Source organism: Balaenoptera borealis (genome assembly GCF_965194805.1).
Source record: "Balaenoptera borealis genome assembly, chromosome: 15".
Lineage (NCBI taxonomy): Eukaryota > Metazoa > Chordata > Mammalia > Artiodactyla > Balaenopteridae > Balaenoptera > Balaenoptera borealis.
Window position 1 is genome coordinate 73,449,711 of NC_138871.1, and position 19,678 is coordinate 73,469,388.

Sequence of the window (19,678 nt, forward strand, 5' to 3'; positions counted from 1 at the left end):
CTTCCCTCGCTCCACTTTCACCCCCACCAGAGATGGCCACAGTGTTGAATCCTGGGTGAAGGTGTTTCACTGTTGCTGTTCTTCACCAGGACCTCACATCCCTCCTGGAGCTGGAACCCTTCAGTGGGGGTATGGCCAGTTCTGGAGGCTGGGAGGATGAGCCAGGGGTATAAGGTTCACTCCCCATGTTAAATTTCCTTTCTTCATGTCTAGCCACCCCTAAGGTTTTAGACCCAGCAGAAGGGAATATCTCTACCTGGGTTAACCCTGGTTATTTCAAGAGAATGGAAGTCTCACGTGTGGGAACCTCCTCTGCTTCCTGGAAGTGTGCCCCTAGCATACTTCCTTCCCCTGTCCTTCTCAAACCCTTTTTCCAGTTGGATTTGTTATTCTGTTCGTCTTATACTGCTACTGTGTCTCTCAGGGGACAGATGGCCGCCTTTGTCATCTTCACTCTCCACCCCCAGAGAGGAGTCAGAGCCATAACCCGGCCCCCTCCAAAGATAGGTGAGTTAATATGTGATATTCTCAGAATGTAGCAGACCCTGATGAGCTGAGATAGTGTACTCCCTTCCCCGCAAGGCCCTTGGGGCTCAGGCAGCCGTTCTTCTTGTGATCCTACATCCCCCCTGAGGCTTCTGCACTTCTCTAAAACATAAAGATGGGCACCAGCAAGTGGCCTGTGGGGTACAAAGACTCTTGCTCTGTATCTGCCTGGACTGATCTGTCTCACAAGAAGTCATGAGGTCATAAAGGAGAATTCCTCCTGCCCCTGCATCTTCTGCTCCAAAGGAAGTGACAAGAGGAGTCCCTAGTTAGGGATTAGAGTCCTTATAATATGTTCCTGTCAGGAGGCTGATGGATCTTTTTCACTCCAACCATCTACCTTTCCCCTGTTGAACGCAATAAAACTCCATGACACCAGCAACTGTTGTTCTTTAGAAATGGGTTTTCTGACCATGTGGCTGATGTATCATAAGCATTATGGTCTTCTTCATTTGTTGCTTCTGTTTTTTTTCATCTTTTTTGTTTTATTAATTAATAAAAAAGATCTTGTGTATTTACTCCCATTGCTGTCACTGTATAGAAAATAAATTATTGAATCAAAAATAAATAAATAAATAAATAAATAAATAAATAAATAAATAAATTATCGTCCTGAGGTTTTTCATACATATCAGATTTGGTGACTTTAGGCTGTAAATCTGAGGATCCGTTTGTTGTTTTGAATTCTTATGGGATATGTTTTTTCTCCTCTCATTCTTAGTGTAAATGTTGGGAAAGGCAGTTCTCCTTGCAGCTTCCTGGAGATTAGTGATGGGAAGGTTGGTTGGTTGATTTCTTTTTTTTTTTTTTTTATAACTTTATATTTATTTTTGGCTGCATTGGGTCTTTGTTGCTGCACGTGGACTTTCTCTAGTTGCAGCGAGCAGGGGCTACTCTTTGTTGCAGTGCGCGGGCTTCTTACTGTGGTGGCTTCTCTTGTCACGGAGCACGGGCTCTAGGCGCATGGGCTTCAGTAGTTGTGGCACGTGGGCTCAATAGTTCTGGTGCATGGGCTCTAGAGCTCAGGCTTAGTAGTTGTGGTGCATGGGCTTAGTTGCTCTGCAGCACGTGGGGTCTTCCGGGACTAGGGCTCGAACCCATGTCCCCTGCAATGGCAGGCGGATTCTTTACCACTGTGCCACCAGGGAAGTCCCAGTTGGTTGATTTCTAATTCACCCTTATATTTAGGTGTATCCTTTTTGTACCAGGATTTTGCAGGGTTATTACATTAGACTCTGTAACTTGAGCAGGTTCTGGACTTTGTCTTCTGTCTTTCCTATCTCCTGTAGGCAGAGGAAATAGAAGATCAAATTCACTGGAGTTGAGCAAATGTACTGAAAGTGAAAGCTGTCTTTAGAGCTTTGCTTGCTTTTCTGGGTTCCTGCCGTGACTTAGTTTTTGGTCTAAGTATTCCTTAGTATCTTGCCAGCTCATACAGTTTTTAAAAAAAATTTATTTATTTTATTTATTTTTGGCTGCGTTGGGCCTTCGTGGCTGTGCGTGGGCTTTCTCTAGTCGCGGTGAGCAGGGGCTACTCTTCGTTGCAGTGCGCGGGCTTCTCACTGGGGTTGCTTCTCTTGTTGTGGAGCAAGAGCTCTAGGTGCACGGGCTTCAGTAGTTGTGGCACACGGACTCAGTAGCTGTGGCTCATGGGCTTAGCTGCTCTGCGGCATGTGGGTTCTTCTCGGACCAGGGTTCGAACCCATGTCCCCTGCATTGTAGGCGGATTCTTAACCACTGCGCCACCAGGGAAGCTCTCATATAGTTTTTTTTTTTTTTAAACTTTTTATTTATTTATTTATTTATTTATTTATTTATTTATTTATTTATTTTTAGCTGTGTTGGGTCTTCGTTTCTGTGCGAGGACTTTCTCTAGTTCTGGCGAGCGGGGGCCACTCTTCATCGCGGTGCGCGGGCCTCTCACTATCGAGGCCTCTCTTTGTTGCGGAGCACAGGCTCCAGACGCGCAGGCTCAGTAGTTGTGGCTCACGGGCCCAGTTGCTCCGCGGCATGTGGGATCCTCCCAGACCAGGGCTCGAACCCGCGTCCACTGCACCGGCAGGCAGACTCTCAACCACTGCGCCACCAGGGAAGCCCCCTCATATAGTTTAAGTAAAGTTTAAAAACGATTTTAATTGATTTTTTCAGTTATTTTCTTCAGGTCATACTGTGTAAAACAAGCAACTCTTTTTTATCTTTTTCAAGCTTTCCTTTCTTTTGTCCATGTTTCCTTTCTCCATTTCGTGGTTCAAGATGCATCTCAGGAGTCATCACCTCTCAGAAGCTCCCTGCTTGAATTAGAGGTCTCTGCCTCATTCTTTCTTTCCTTCCTTCCTTCCTCCTTCCCTCTTTCTTTCTTTTGTTTGGCTGGCACAGCATGTGGGAATATTAGTTCCCCAACCACGGATTGAACCTGTGCCCCCTGCATTGGGGGCTGGGAGTCTTAGCCACTGGACGGCCAGGGAAGTCCCTCTGGCTTATTCTTTCTAATCACATTGTTCTGCAGCTTACTGGTTCTTTGCCTGTCTCCATTCCCTCCTTGTCTGTGACCTCTTTGAGGGCCAGAACTATGTTGTTTTCAAAAAATCTCCATTTCCTGGCCTGACAGAGTATCTAACAGCAATTGGGGTTAGAATAAACATTTGGTGTTAGTAAATGGTATAGGTTATCATAACCTGAATAACAATCTGGCTTTCTCAATTTAGGACTACAAATACAAACACAGAAACAAAGGAAGAAAGCACACAAGTCCTTTGTGTGCTAATTTGCATACCATACACCTCTTCAGGACACTTCAAATATTACTTAAAGCCAGCCTCTTTCTGCAGGAAATGAAATTGTTTATCCTGTTCAGTGATCTCATAGGTAATTGACACAGGAAAACTCAGGTCTTCCATTATGAGTTCTCCACACCCAAAGAGGCCGGTTTTAAATTGTGGGTGAAGTGTTCTGGGGAGGGTGTGGTATGCAAATTAGTGTAAGAGGGACTTGTCCGCTTTCCTGGAATCTATTCTGATTCCCCAAGAGAAAAACTATTTCCATTCCCATTGCATTATGCAGTTTTGTTGACCAACTGGGAGCTTGGATGGCTGGAATTTCTAATTTTGATGCAGCTTGTTTATTTTTACAGGACTTTTCTTGAGTCTTCAACTGTTCTTAGGCAATTTTTGGAAATGAACATAATTCTACTTACATCATAGCTTTTCATATTAATTGCGTCCCTTAATCTTTTTCTTTGAAAGTTAAATCACACATTTTATATCTTTGTATTCAGCTTTTTGTATTCTTAATGCTTGCGCGGGCGGGGCAGCAGTACTAAAAGGAGGCTTTAGTACGAAGAATTCACTCTTCGTGACTACGCCTTAGGTCTGGCTAAGGTTATAGAAATCGGCAGTGCCTTGCTTTGTTTAAAGAGGCAGGGTTCTAGCGTTTGCTCTTTCTTAAGCTTATCGTGTGCCAGATACGGCACAGATATATTTTATCTCAGTTATCATTCACATTTTTACAGCCGTTAAAAGTACAACTCAAGTTCAGTGTCTTGCCTTGGGTATCCCTGGGATTCCAACTCAGGTCACCGCGCCCTCGTCTTCACCGGTCCCCCTCCATCCCCTGCCTTTTCGGGTCGTTCCTCGCTCCATCGAGGCCACCTGGGATGATGCTGGGGGTGCGGGGGTAGTCAGGCCTGGCAGGCTACGAATACTCCACCACCGACTCCAGCTCGCTAGCTAGTACCGCGCGCATTCTGCTTTTTCCCGTCCCCCCACTTCTAGGAGGCACCAGACCTGGAAACCATAGAGCTGAAACAGCCCAGAGCGTCCCTTCCGTGGCCGCCGAGCGCTGACGGCGCGCCGTTGGGCGGGGCCTACTGAGGGGCGGGGGAAGAGGAGGGAGAGCCGGCAAGGGAAGGGCTGGCCGGCCTTGCAGCGCCCCGCAGCGGCCAAGTCGGAAGAGGTCTCGTCGGCCCTGCAGCGCTGGAGCCCTGACGCACGGAGCTCGAGAGCGAGAACGGGAGAGAAAGGGGCAGAAATGGCGGCTCCGCTCGGCTCCCGCTGAGTAGGTTGAAGCCGGCGGAGGGTCTGAGCTCTCGGCCTGGAGCATCGCTCCCGTCTCCCGCTACCTGCCTTCGCACGCCGACTTCCCTTCCTCTGCCCTACCCTCGCCTGTCCTCGTCTGCGCTGCGCAGAGTCCGGGTCGTCTTGTCTTTCCCGGCCCGGCTCCACTAGCCCTGACTGCCCGGCCGGCGGGCCGGCCTTCCTCGGCTCTCCCCGGCGCGGCAGGCACCGCGAGCGCGGCGTGGACCCCGTCCTCCTGGCTGGACCATGGTGAACACCCGGAAGAGCTCTCTGCGCCTTCTCGGATCTAAGTCGCCTGGGCCCGGGCCTGGGCCTGGGGCCGGAGTAGAGCCTGGGGCGACCGGAGGCAGCAGCCATTTCATCTCCTCTCGGACCCGCTCCTCCAAGACCCGCGCTGCCAGCTGCCCCGCCGCCAAGGCCGGGGGAAGCGGCGGCGCCGGCGTCGCTCTGGATGAGGCCCGGGTAAGAGCGCGGCAGCCCGAGTCCGGAGGCTTGCGAGTCGGCCCGGCCGCTGGGGCTTTGTCTGGCCGGGTTGGGGCAACAAGCCTCCAGTGGAGACCGCTCGGGCGGCCGGAGACCGGGTCTGCGGGTGCGTTGGAGGATGGCAGCCGGCTAGGTAGGGCCACGACAGCTTTGCTGGCCCCGCTCTTTTGTGTAAAGAGCAGGACTTGAGTCCAGGGGAGAGGGCTATGGGGGGGGGGGTGTCTTTTCGGGGACATTAGAACAGCCTGCTTTCCGTGTACTTGTCCTGCCTGAGAGGGGAATTCTAGGGGAGCAAGAGCGAAGGGCCAGAGTTCCCGGGTGGAAGGGTTGGAGAGGAGAAGTGAAAGTTTTATGCGGTGTCAAACCCTTCCTGTAAGTGTGTGAGCTCCTGCCGGTGTCTAACTCCAGCTTACTCTCAAACTGTTTGGGGGTGGTTCAAGTTTGTGAGGAAGTGAACGGAGAGCTCCAGTTGGCAGCCAGGCAGGGATGGTGAAAAAAGTTTGGAGCTGCTCTGACACCAACTTTAAAAACAAAATCAACACTATCGCCTCTCCAGGCAGGAGCGATCAAAAGTGATGTTTAGCTGGAGAATCAGCCAGTCAGATAACCAGGATTCTAGTAGGGACTCGGTAGAGCTTTCTAGTAGAGCCTTCAGGTCACAAAAGCGGCACGTCGAAAGAAACGTGTCGAATATTATTGATAGTAGGCACTATCATCTCCAAATTGTTTGGTGTCTTGGATGTCTCCATTTTTGCTTTGGGAATAGTTTATAAAAGGTGACTTAACACCATCGTCCCACTACTGCGAAAGTGACATTTGAAGAAGACCGGTGATGATTTAGTATTTTTTTTTTTTAAAGTGGTAGATCTTGAAATTTATTACAGGGTAAGGCTCTAAGCTAGCACGTATGTTTTATCACTTTAAAGGAATTGATAAGGTTGTGTTACGAGATTGGTTATGAATTCAGAAAAGAGAGTGTTGCTTCTGTCTAGAGAGAGGCTAATTTTCTAAGAATAATTTGACTGGAAATTTTTCATTTAACATACTCCTTTAAATCCACACCATTTTGTTATTCTTAGGGGAGGAAAGCAATATTTCATTTTCTGTAGGGGTCTACAAGATTATGTTTGCGTGTATTTTTTTCTCTGTATCTCATACTGTTCTGACACTAATCAGAATGAACCAAGGCAAATACAAGAGACATTTTACTGTACTTCTCTGAAATATGTTGTATCTTTGAAAATATAATTGGCCTTTATTTTGCTAAAAATCTGGAAAATATTTTAAAAATTGCTTTATGAGTAGACTTACCTTGGAGCTTATAGCTCTCTTAGGTTGAAATAAGAAAGCTAGGGCTTCCCTGGTGGCGCAGTGGTTGAGAATCTGCCTGCCAATGCAGGGGACACGGGTTCGAGCCCTGGTCTGGGAAGATCCCACATGCCGCGGAGCAACTGGGCCCGTGAGCCACAATTACTGAGCCTGCGCGTCTGGAGCCTGTGCTCCGCAGCAAGAGAGGCCGCGACAGTGAGAGGCCCGCGCACCGCGATGAAGAGTGGTCCCCGCTCGCCACGGCTAGAGAGGGCTCTCGCACGGAAGTGAAGACCCAACACAGCCAAAAATAAATAAATAAATTAAAAAAAAAAAAAAAAAAAAAAAAAGAAAGCTAAATATGAAAGTTGTGCAAACTATTCAGAATAATTATTCTGAAAACTAGACTTTCTGTAGAAATTATTGCAAACATGTACAAGCTTACTGACTTCCTGAAGCTAACATATATTTTAAAATAAAAGTAATTTAAGAAAGGTTTGTCCTGTATCCTTAAGGACAAATAAAATATTTAGAGTATAAGCATTTAGTTGTATAATGCTATGAATGCGTAGCAGGCTTACAGCAGTGTCTCGTTTATGTGAATCAATTAGCTCATCCGTCACTGATCATTTTGTGGTCCCATTTTTGAATTCATGGATATTATGCTGTCCTTACCCCCTGAGGAATAAGGTGAGGTAATTTGTCAAGCAGCTGTTATGGAGATGTTAAAAGGCAAGGAATCAGTAATCTAATGTAGAAATGAACATGCGGTAGCTTTTCAATTGCTAGAAGAATGAAAGATATTAGAGCTCTTTCTGGAAGGATACTAATGAAACTTTGTTTCAAAGATCTTTTTAAAATGTATTGAAAGACCATGAACAACAGGCCAGTGGAAATTTACTTTGAAACATGTGTTTTTCAGTTTTAAGAAGGTTTGTGTTCTGACCCTAGTAGATGATGGAATGATCTAATTGCTTTCTCCGAGAAATTTACTAATCCCTATGTTGTGATTGGTCCTTTAGAAGAAGATACGTTACAATTCTGAATTTAAGTTGATGTATATTTATGAAGCCCGCTGTGTATTTCCTTGTTGTATATTTCTGAAATGGGTTGATTTGAGTTTGGTAAGCTCTTCCTTTCAAGTTTGTTTTATGTTACAAGAATTTAGCCCTCCTGGTTCACCCTTTCTGGTGTACTTAAAGGCACCCTCTGGGTCTGTGGTGTCTTAGAAATTTGCTGTCATCTGCAAAGACTTACTTGGTGGAAAATGGGGTTGCTCATGCCGTTGCTTTAGGAGACTTATTTTTGTAGGAAGAAATGTATTCCTCTTGATACGATATAAATTGAAGAGGTTCCCCTTTTTCAATTTTTGTGTGATATTCTTCACTTTACAGTTGATGCTGATTTCCACAGCCCCCCTCGGCCCTGACTCTTTTTAGGCTATTTCACCCACTGTGTCTAGAGACATTTTATTTGCTCTAAAAAGCCTTAGGACCACGATCTGTCATAGCTTTGCTTTTCCCCCAAAAGGGAAAATAGGGTGGGGAAATACACACATGATACATTCTGTAGGTTATTGGAATGATTTTTTTGCGCCTGTACTTCTTTAATGTCAAGTTGACTTGTGCTCTGTAGTTAGTTGTATAATAATTACTGCTATATATTGATACTTGGCGTTTTTGTTTAACATGTATAAAACTTAACCTCTTTTAGGTTAATCTAAACGTCAGTAATTAGCATTTATTTGCCACACCTAAGAGTCACTCTCAGCAAACTAATACTGTAGCCACAGAATTGGAAAGCAGTCTGAAAATATTTCAACTCTTTTCCTACCTCTTTTAGGCCTGTTTGTTGGTACTTTTGGCTTGTCACTAGCTTTTTGTGTTTTTTGAGATTTTTGAATCCACATCTTAGTTGAGAGAATCAAAATACATATTTTAAGTAACTTTATAGGTAAATTTGTTTGATTTTTTTTTTAAAAAAATTTTATTTATTTATTTATTTTTGGCTGTGTTGGGTCTTCGTTTCTGTGCGAGGGCTTTCTCTAGTGGCGGCGAGCGGGGACCACTCTTTATCGCGGTGCGCGGGCCTCTCACTGTCGCGGCCTCTCGTTGCGGAGCACAGGCTCCAGACGCGCAGGCTCAGTAGTTTGTGGCTCTGCGGCATGTGGGATCTTCCCAGACCAGGGCTCGAACCCGTGTCCCCTGCATCGGCAGGCAGACTCTCAACCACTGCGCCACCAGGGAAGCCCAATTTGTTTGATTTTATCTTTAGAAAATAACCTCTCAATCTTTCTTTAATATGCTCTTTTATCATTCTGTACTTATTCTTTTCCAGCATTCATTCGTTTGCCAATGTAACAGAAGCAGAGTGGTGGAAATTGAGGGTTAAACATGGAAAAGAAGTCTGAGAGGGAAATGTAACCATGTATATAACTCTCAGATGAGTAGGGAAAAATACAAGTTCCTCAGAGTAGAGCAAGTTTTTCCTTATATCAAATTCATATATGGGGCTTCCCTGGTGGCACAGTGGTTAAGAATCTGCCTGCCAATGCAGGGGACACGGTTTCGAGCCCTGGTCCAGGAAGATCCCACATGCCGCGAAGCATCTAAGCCTGTGAGCCACAACAACTGAAGCCCGCGCGCCTAGAGCCCGTGCTCCACAAGACAAGCCATCGCAGTGAGAAGCCCGCGCACCGCAACGAAGAGTAGCCTCCGCTCGCCCCACTAGAGAAAGCTTGCGTGCAGCAACGAAGACCCAACGCGGCCAAAAATAAAATAAATTTATAAAAAAAAAAAAATCTTACCTTCAAAAAAAAAAATTCATATGGAGCACCGTATAGGTGATATTGAGTAATGTGGTAAAACAATTTCCCTGTCACAATTTTGAACCAAAGCAGCTATAGAGTTCATAGGATTATCTCCGGTATCCAACTGAAAATGCAACTTTAAAAAATTCATAGCTGATTCACTTTGTTATACAGCAGAAACTAACACAACACTGTAAAGTAATTATACTCCAATAAAAATGTTAAAAAAAGATAAAATAAAAAAAATTAAAATGTCAAAAAAAAAAAGGAAATGTGAAAAAAAAAATTCAGTTTTTGGCCATTTCTGTAGTCCAAATATACAAACTTGCAGTTTTTTAGGTCAAGGATGAAATTTACACTTGTAGAAGTGAATGCATATTAATTCCTTAAATCATTTTCCCTGGCAAATAATCTTTTTAACCCTCCTTGGATACATCCTTGATTGCATGTCTTCTAACTACCTAATTATAGATAAACCTGTAACCTCTGAAAGCTAGGTGGACAGGTGGTAGGATTAACACTTGGTATGAGAACTAAGGAGCCCAACCAGTGTCTGCACCTGAATGGGGAGTGATCCTGTCTCTTTAAGGTTCCACTTCAGAAAAGTGCTGCATTACTTTGAATTATGTATTTGGTATTTCTTTTTGGACATACATAATGAAGTTTAATTTCTTGATATTTGGATTTTTGATCTTGTACTAGGAATATTTTATATTTCTGTTATGTCTCTGTGCTGGGGGAGGATTTTGTGAAAAATGAGTTGAGTAAAAAGCAGATGGAATTTTGGATAAAAAGTTCTATGGAAGTACAGAGTTAGGGGGAAAAAACCATATGTAAAATGTGTTAACTTTATTTAAGTATGAGCTAGACAGTTTTTAGAGAGGTAAGTATTGTGTGTGGCTTATATCAAACGATAGAAAAGTTATCTGTTAAAATTAATACGCTGTGATTTGTATTAGCTTTTAGATACTTTGAGTATATGCTGTAAGATTCTGAACTTCAGATGCTTTTGAACTGTATTTTGGTATAAGATTTTTTTTTTTCATTTTTAGATTGTTACTGTAGTTTTATCTGGAGGTAGAATATATACCTTAGGTTAAAGTCTTTCTCTCCTAGACTCTTCTATTAGAGTAGGCTGTAAGCTCCCTGGGACGAGGCACTATATCTTATTTTCTTCCCGACTGCTGCATTCCCAGGGCCTAGTGTATCATCTGGCATATAGAAGATGCTTAATAAATATTGATACTTGTTAAATGAATGAATAGCATATTAAGGAGCCGATCTAGTATGTGAAAATTGTGTTGATTGGACTCTGAGAATAGAGGGTAAATAAACCATAGCCCCTACCTTCAGAGCTCTAAGTATGCACACGTTATACACATGAGAAATTATTAACAGGATAAATCAGTTCAAGATAGGGGCCAGATGACATGGATACTCAGTGCGATAAGAGTTCTAATCCTTTACTCACTTTTTTTTTTTTTAAATTAATTAACTAATTAATTTATTTTTGGCTGTGTTGGGTCTTCGTTTCTGTGTGAGGGCTTTCTCTAGTTGCGGCGAGTGGGGGCCACTCTTCATTGCGGTGCGCGGGCCTCTCACTATCGTGGCCTCTCTTGTTGCGGAGCACAAGCTCCAGACGCGCAGGCTCAGTAGTTGTGGCTCACGGGCCTAGTTGCTCCGCGGCACGTGGGATCTTCCCAGACCAGGGCTCGAACCCATGTCCCCTGCATTGGCAGGCAGATTCTCAACCACTGCACCACCAGGGAAGCCCTACTCACTGTTTTGAGTGGAATTCTTTGATGTACTTTAAGGATAGGGATTGTCATGTTCACAGCTATATCCTAAGTTTCTGCAAAAGTGCCTTCCAGACATAGTGCTCAATAAATAGTCCCCCCCAACGCCTGTGCCACTCGGCTTGTGGGATCTTAGTTGCCCGACCAGGGATTGAAGCTGGGCCACTGTAGTGAAAGCGCCAAGTCCTAACCACTGGACCACCAGGGATTCCCAATAAATAGTTTTTGAGTGAATGAATGGAAAGTAGCCTCATTTGAAATTATTTTCATATTGGCAGTCTTCACTTTTGCTATATTTACATGTTGCAACTTGCCCAACAATTTGGCCCATTTGGTGGTAGCCTAATAAGGAGGAGAGGCGTAAACTAAGGTTTATTTAGCATCTCGTACCATGTGTTTAATGCTGTCTCATTTAATCCCTGCAACAACCCCATGAGGCAGGTGATGGTATCCCCATTTTACAGCTGAGGAAATTGAATTGCTGAAGAGGTTAAGTGGCCTGTAGAAGGCCAAATAGGCATAAGTAGTAGGGTAATATTTAAATCTAGTTCTGTCTTTTCCATGTGTTTATCTTATTGTCTCATCTGTATTTATCACTACTCTTTGACACTGTTCATTCAGTTTTTCAAAAATATCTGAAAAAGTGAAGAAGGATGCCATTGTACAGTCAGAAAATACTGTACGCACTGTGTGTAGACAGATTTTTACTAGAATATCTGGAGTTGTGGTGTCTAGTCTTGAGACTGGAAGTATGAACAGTAGTAGCCTATAGGAATATGAAATATAGGACAGTGATTTTTCAGTAATTGCTTGCTGCCTGATTTCAGGGGGTGCGTGTAGGGAGAGGAGCAGGCATATCACGTAGAGACCACTCTTTGGCAATATTTTTGCTTCCCAGTATTTTAAAGATGGCTTGGGAAAAAAATCCCTATAAAAAAACTAAGTCTGAGGCCTTGTGATCTCCAGTGTACTTGTGCTGCCATCTTTCCCTCTACTTGGTGATACTGATTTATCAGTGTGTACATTTATTTTATGCTCTAGGAATCTGTTTATCTCTGGGGTAGATAAGTGTTTTCCATTTGTAAAAAATGTTTCATACTTTAAACCTGTTGAAAAGACATTATACGGTATATTTATATATGATGATACATACTATTGATTAAACATGTTTAGCGTTATTATTTTCTATCTGTATTCTAGGACCCAAATTGGGATCTCAGTGGTGCTTCAGATACCCTTAGAATGAAATGTTCTCTAATCTTGCCAGGTAGGAACTTGGAAGTCATTAAGTTTAACTTTTGGTAGTGAGACTTGCTTATTCCTTTGTTCTTTCATTCAATCAATAAATATTTATCAACCAGCTACTACGTTAAAGTGTTAAGTGCCATGTGGACAAACATTTTGTCTCTTTGGTTCATTGTTATAGAGCTGCCATGTTGCAAAAGTCAAGGAGGCACCATTCACACTATAGTCTGTGTTACTGGCTCCCCCTGGAATTGTGCAGTGCACTCCTTGTATGTTACATACTGCAATTCAGTACCCAGAAGTGGAATAGAGTATACGTGTACTTAAATATTATCTCTAGATTTGTTGTTCTGGTCTCCATTTTTGGAGTAGTACATAGGAGTTCCTGTATCCCTACACCCCTGCCAGTATTTGTCAATATCTAGCTTTTTAATTGCTTTTCTTTGATTATCAATGAGAATGGGCAACTCTTTATGTCCTAGTAATTTTTTTTTAAATTTATTTTATTTTGGCTGTGTTGGGTCTTAGTTGCGGCCAGCAGGCTCCTTAGTTGCGGCATGTGGGCTCCTTAGTTGCGGCCAGTGGGCTCCTTAGTTGTGGCATGCGAACTCTTAGTTGCAGCATGCATGTGGGATCTAGTTCCCTGACCAGGGATCGAACCCGAGTCCCATGCATTGGAAGGCGGATTCTTAACCACTGTGCCACGAGGGAAGTCCCTGTCTATAGTAATTTTTAAAAAAACTTCATCTTTAAAATGCTTGTTAATATTTTTGTTTTCTGCTGGAGTTGCTATTTTTGTCATGTTTTCCAAGAGTATAGATCAGTGGCTTTTAACCTTTTTTGTCCCATAGTAAGGGATACTTTTTATGTTGTGATGCTGTACACACATGCAGTTTTACTTTTCCTGTTTAGGTCTTTGATTTATTTTATTCATTCTACTAGACAACCTATCCTTTGTAGCGCCACTTTATAATGTACCTAGTTCCCATATATATTCTGCTTTGATCTCTCTATTCTTTTTTGTTGGTTTATTTATTCTTACGGCAGTATCATACTGTTTCTGTGACTGTGGTTTTGAGGTATGTCTTAATATCCTAAAAGGCAAGTTCTTCCTCTTTGTTATTTTTCAAAGTTGACTTAGATAGTCAAAGATTTTGGTATATATTTCCAGTTAAGATTATGGACTTCCTTTAAAGATCCAATAGAATTTTGACTTTTTAAAAAAAATATTTACTTATTTTATTTATTTTCCTTCCTTCCTCCCTCCCTCCCTCCCTTCCTTCGTCCTTCCTTTCTTTCTTTCTTTGTTTCTTCTCTCGCTCACTCCCTCCTTTCTTCCTTCCTTCCTTCCTTCCTTCATCCGGTCTTAGTTGCGGCACGCAGGCTCTTTGTTATAGCGTGCGGGCTTCTCCCTAGTTGTTGTGTGTGAGCTTCCCTCTAGTTGTGGTGCGTGGGCTCCAGGGTGCATGGGCTCTGTAGTTTGCGGCACGCAGGCTCTCTCAGTGAGGCGCGGGAGCTCAGTAGTTGTGGTGCGTGGGCTTAGCTGCCCTGCAGCATGTGGGATCTTAGTTCCCTGACCAGGGATCGAACCTGCGTCCCCTGCATTGGAAGGCGGATTCTTTACCACTGGACCATTGGGGAAGTCCCATAGAATTTTGATTTAGAAATTTTAAAAATTTAATTTAAGTTTTTATTTTGTTTATTTATTTTGGCCGCTCTGTGTGGCTTGTGGGATCTTTGTTCTCCCACTAGGGATTGAACCCGGGCCCTCGGCAGTGAAAATATGGAGTCCTAACCACTGAAGCACCAGGGAATTCCCCCAACTAGAATTTTGATTGGGAATGTTTTTGAATTCCTAGATTAATTTACAGAGAATCGACACTTTCATATTAAGTTGTCCATGAGCAAGGAACAGCTCTCACATAGCATAGTTTGCATATTTTTCTTGTGGAATTTGATGCTTTTTTTGGTGACCTAATATATTGTCAGTTTCAGTAAACATTCTTTGTGTGCTTGGCAAAAATGTATATATTCTATTAGATGTAGAAAAATGTAAATATGTATATATAAGTATACATATATGATGGAAAACATTGAGATGGAAAAATATTACAGTGTGAATTTATTGATTGTTCAGATACTCAAATATCCAATTTTGTCCCTTATTAAGATTCTATCTAGGGAGTTCCCTGGTGTCCTAGTGGTTAGGACTCTGGGCTTTCACTGCCATGGCCTGGGTTCATTCCCTAGTCGGGGAACTGAAATCCTGCAAGCCGTAGGGTGTGGCTGGAAAAAAAAAAAAAGATTCTACCTAATTTTTTTTTACTGTTCAGATTCTTCTGGTATACATATACATATATTTTTTTTTACATAAACTTTTAATTTTAGAATAGTTTGTAATTTTCTTCCTTTTTAAAAAAGATTTATTATTTATTTATTTATTTTTGGCTGTGTCAGGTCTTAGTTGTGGCACGTGGGATCTTCGTTGAGGCATGCAGGATCTTTTGTTTTGGCTTGCAGGCTTCTCTCTAGTTGGGGCTTGCGGGTTTTCTCTTCTCTAGTCGTGGCATGCAGACTGGGCGGGTGGGCTCTGTAGTTGAGGCGCGCGAGCTCAGTGGTTGTGGCGCGCAGGCTTAGTTGCCCCATGGCATGTGGGATCTTAGTTCCCTGACCAAGGATTGAACCCGTGTCCTCTACATTGCAAGGTGGATTCTTTACCACTGGACCACCAGGGAAGTCCCTCTAATTTTCTTCTTGCTTTATTTTTTGATCTATTGTTTATCTAAAAGTATATTGTTTACTTTTCCAAATTGTTGGGGGTTTATTTTCTAATTACCTTTTTGGTATTTACTTCCAGTTTAATACTCCTGTGCTCAGAGAACATATTCCATATGATTTATTTTATTTTTTAAAAATTTGTATTGGAGTATAATTGATTTACAGTGTTGTGTTTTCCATATGATTTTGATCTTTTGAAATTGTTCTGACTTATTTTTGTCACCCTGTTTATGGTTAGTTTTGGTAATTGTTCTACATACACTTGAAAAGAATGTGAATTCTGCCATCGGTGGTACAGTGTTATAGATATGTCCACTAGACCATGTTTGTGCATCTTCTGGTTTTAAAGTTAAGTATTTGCCTTTTTGTGTGTGTGTGTGATTGCTCTTAAGACCTAAATGTCTGTTTATTAACTCTTTTCTTTTCTTAAAAAAATTATACTTCCTCTAACCCCATACTTTTTAACATACTCTTGTAAAGTTCCACCTCCCTTCTTGTCCTATATTGTTTAGAATTTTTGTTCTGACTTTTTTATGGGTATAAGTACTTTGTCTTTTTCTTTTTGTTGGAGTTTTTTCCAACAACAATAAATTTCACTAAGGTACCAGTTTATCTTACTTTTTATGTCTTGCATTAGTATTCTGTATTTATTTCTCTTCTTTGTGAATGCTCCCTCCAAGAATATTTTCAGTCTGAGACTTTCTGTGACAAACTTTCTGAGGCATTACATGCCTGAGAATATTTTCATTATGCTCTTTAATTTAATTTAAATGAATTTAATTTAATTCACTTAATTTAAATGAAAACTTGGCTTGATACAAAATTCTAGGTCCAGTACTTTAAGAATATTACTTTATTGTCATCTTGTATCCAGTGTTACTCTTGAAGTTTGATGTTTGTCGGATTCTTTTGTAGGTATTCTTTCTCTTTTGAAACTTCGTAGAATTTTTTGGTCTTTTTTTCCATAAATTTTACTGTATTTTAGGCGTGGGTTTTTCCATCACTCTCTTGTTTGGCAATCTTAGATCTTTTAGTTGGCGGTTTTTCATCTATTTGATTGTGGTAAATTTATTTCTTAATGGTAATCTAAAATTATTATTACTTCTTCAACTATTCTCTCTCTTTTTCATTCCTTCTGGAACTCATTTTATTCAGATGTTGGCACCTAGAAAAATTTTGTCTCTAAACCGATAATAAAGCAAACCTTTTAAAGCACTTTTGATGGCATGCTGGAGAACTTTACTGACAGTTATTTGAGTAAACAAGACTTGGTGCTTCTTGTTGCAGACCTCTGTTGACTATTTGGTACCCGTGTGTCAAGTGGCCCACTTGTCAGGGGATAAAGCCTTGAGGTTGCTTGATGAAAGTTCATTTGCTTTACAACTTGCATCCTTTATCTAAAACATACTTCAGTGCTCACACTTAAGGTGAGTGTTCCAGTTGTGTACTTGATTGTGCAAGTTAAGGGAATCTACTTTTAAAAAACAAAACTAAGCACTGGTGCGGAGCTATACCTCCTTAATCAATGACACATTATAATAATTTAAAATGTGTATGTAGAGACAGTAGGAGAAACTTCTTTGAGAGATGTGTGCAAACAGGAGAGAAACTAGTGCGGGGTGGTTTCTATGTTAAAATTTTGAAAGTATTTTAAATTAATTTAAAATTTTAATTTAGTTTTCATTTTTTCGTTATTACTCTACTATTTAAGTCTCCAAGTTTATTAGATGGGAAAATTGAGGAGAAATGCTAGTTGCCCAAGACCGTATGATTTTAAAGGCAACAGTTCAACTGGAAATGGAAGTGTCTTTCTTTAATTCTTTAATATCTGTTGAGTGACTCGATGTTCCAGACACTGAAGATAAAGGAGTACACAAGACTCTTAACCTCAGCTCTTTGGCAAAATATTTTTATTTAAAAATTATGAAATCAGTATTTCAAATAATATGGAAGTGCACAGAAAAAAAAAGGACTTTCCCCATCTCCCCTAATTCCTCTAGCTCATTCTTCCTAGGGATAATCACTGTTAAAGCTGGTGTACGTCTTTCCAGACCATTGCACATGTATGTACGGGTTATTTATATGTGTATGTGTGTGTATGCATATATATATAATAATAATAATTTTTTAAATTAATTAATTAATTAATTTATTTTTGGCTGTGTTGGCTTTCTGTCTAGTTGCGGCAAATGGGGGCCACTCTTAATCGCGGTGCGCGGGCCTCTCACTATCGCGGCCTCTCTTGTTGTGGAGCACAGGCTTCAGACATGCAGACTCACTAGTTGTGGCTCACGGGCCTAGTTGCTCCGCGGCACGTGGGATCTTCCCAGACCAGGGCTCGAACCCGTGTCCCCTGCATTGGCAGGCAGATTCTCAACCACTGCGCCACCAGGGAAGCCCCTATTATCTTTTTTGACTGCACCACTCAACTTTCAGGATCTTAGTTCCCCGACCAGGGATCGAACCCTTGGCCCCTGCAGTGGAAGCATGGAGCCCTAACCACTGGACTGCCAGGGAATTCCCTATATGTTTATACTTTTAACAGAAATAGAATCATACCTTATATACTATTTATGATAGTTAATTTTTCTACTTAACTATGTATCATGTACATTCTTTCATATCTGTCCTTCTTGCTGGCTTTTTAACATTTTGTTGTATCATTACACCATCACTTTAACTTTTCCCTATTGGTACACAGTTACGTTGTCTCCATGTTTTTAATATTATAGCGTCACATAAAATGACCTTTCTCTTTTAGGCAAAGTGGAAATAAATACTGAGTCAAAGGTATACTGTACTTTAAATTTTTATAGGTTTTGCCAAATTGTTCTATAAATAGGCTAAATCAGTATGCACCCCACTCCCCAATACTCTCAGCACTGTTAAGTTTTTTTTTTTTTTTTTAGCACTGTTAAGTTTTTATATACCTTTTACTGGCCGATTTAAGGAGTTAAGATTTAAGTTTCTTGAAGGGCAGAGTGTTTAATCATCAAGTATGTTTAGTATCTAACACAGTAACAGGTGTTAATAAATTTTGTTTGTGGAAGGAATGGATCCCTGAAGATAATTAATAAGCTTATGAAATTATGTTAATACTACAAAGCCAAACAAGTATCCTTACTTGAGACTTTATCCACTGTCAGGCTGCAGGTGTAATATTTGTTACTTATACTTCTTCACCTGGTTCTAACAATCTTATGAGGTAAATAGTAGTTTTTGAATTACAATGGTAGTGCTGCAATATAAGACTGGTTCTGTCTAACTTTTAAGTCTGTGGCATTTTTCAGTATGCCCATTGTCTCTTTGGCATTAAAAAAAATTTTTTTTATTATTTATTTTTGGCTGCTTTGGGTCTTCGTTGCTGCACGCGGGCTTTCTCTAGTTGCGGCGAGTGGGGGCTACTCTTTGTTGTGGTGCACGGGCTTCTCATTGCTGTGACTTCTCTTGTTGTGGAGCACGGGCTCTAGGGCGCACGGGCTTCATTAGTTGCGGCACGTGAGCTCAGTAGTTGTGGTGCACGGGCCTAGCTGCTCCGTGGCATGTGGGATCTTCCCTGACCAGGGCTCGAACCCATGTCCCTTGCATTGCCAGGAGGATTCTTAACCACTGCGCCACGGGGAAGTCCCTCTTTGTCATTTTAAGTAATATAATATTTTCAGGTGAAAGAACTATCTTCCAGGAAGAAAAATGCAGTTTAAACTACAATAGGCTATTTTTATCTTTTTACAACTCCTCAGCTCACTTCTATATATTTTTTTCCCTTTCTGTATTCTTTCATGATGATTGTTTAGAAATATTAAACTAGTAAGCCATTGCTCTTGGGATATTTGAGGAAATTTTAGGACATTTTGTGTGCCTGAAGTTTTAGGACTTTGTAGAATAGTACTGGCTCTAAGAAAATAAACAGCAGTGTGAGTTTTGTTTCCTGAAGTCATGGTAACTGCTGCCTCTGTGAATTCTTTTTACAAATGAAAGAAAAAGAAATTGAACTTCTAAGCTCTCTCATGAAAACAGGAGTACCTATTTTTAAGAAAGGTAGAAAAAAAGTCTGTCTTATAAAGGAAATTGGAAAATATTGATTGCACCCATATACTTTGTGATCTAACCTGTTGGCAGTTCCTATTCTGTTTTTTCTTGTCTCTTGAGGATCTTTTTCTCATCAGTTATCTTGCTCTTTTTTTTTTTCGGCCTTGCTGTGTAGCTTGTAGGATCTTAGTTCCCCAACCAGGGATCGAACCCGGCATTGAGAGTGCCAAGTTCTAACCCATGGACCGCCAGGGAATTACCCTCTTTAAAATTTTATTGTATTTTATTCTCTTCTGTGGTTCCTTTTCTTCTGTTTACAAGAATCCAGGTCTTCTTTTTAAAAAAGAAAATCCTTCACTGCCTTCTTTGACTTTGTAACCTCTTTAAGCCTATTATCTTATTCTTCTTAATTCTGACACATAAGAGTAGCTCTGTAGTTTATCAGCTGTACATTCTTACCGCTCACTGGGTTCTTCACTTAGTGATTTCCACCTCAGCATTTTGCAGAAATTGCCCTATCAGAAGTTACAGTGTTGGGCTTCACTGGTGGCGCAGTGGTTGAGAGTCTGCCTGCCAATGTAAGGGACACGGGTTCGAGCCCTGGTCTGGGA

The 19,678-nt window shown here is 41.5% G+C and overlaps 1 protein-coding gene across 4 annotated transcripts in view; it reads left to right on the forward strand.

Moving 5' to 3' along the window:
• Positions 1 to 54: 54 nt before the first annotated feature.
• Positions 55 to 19,678, forward strand: part of ATAD2B (ATPase family AAA domain containing 2B) — a 159,482-nt gene continuing 139,858 nt past the window's right edge. For 2 of the 4 annotated variants that reach the window (XM_082358416.1, XM_082358417.1), the window contains exon 1: positions 4,405 to 5,081. In XM_082358416.1, the coding sequence (XP_082214542.1) occupies positions 4,866 to 5,081 (216 nt within the window). In that variant the 5' untranslated portion in view covers positions 4,405 to 4,865. Of the gene's footprint in view, positions 5,082 to 5,101; positions 5,236 to 19,678 lie in introns of those variants that run through there. The other 2 variants (XR_014235273.1, XM_082358418.1) reach the window with 2 other exon arrangements.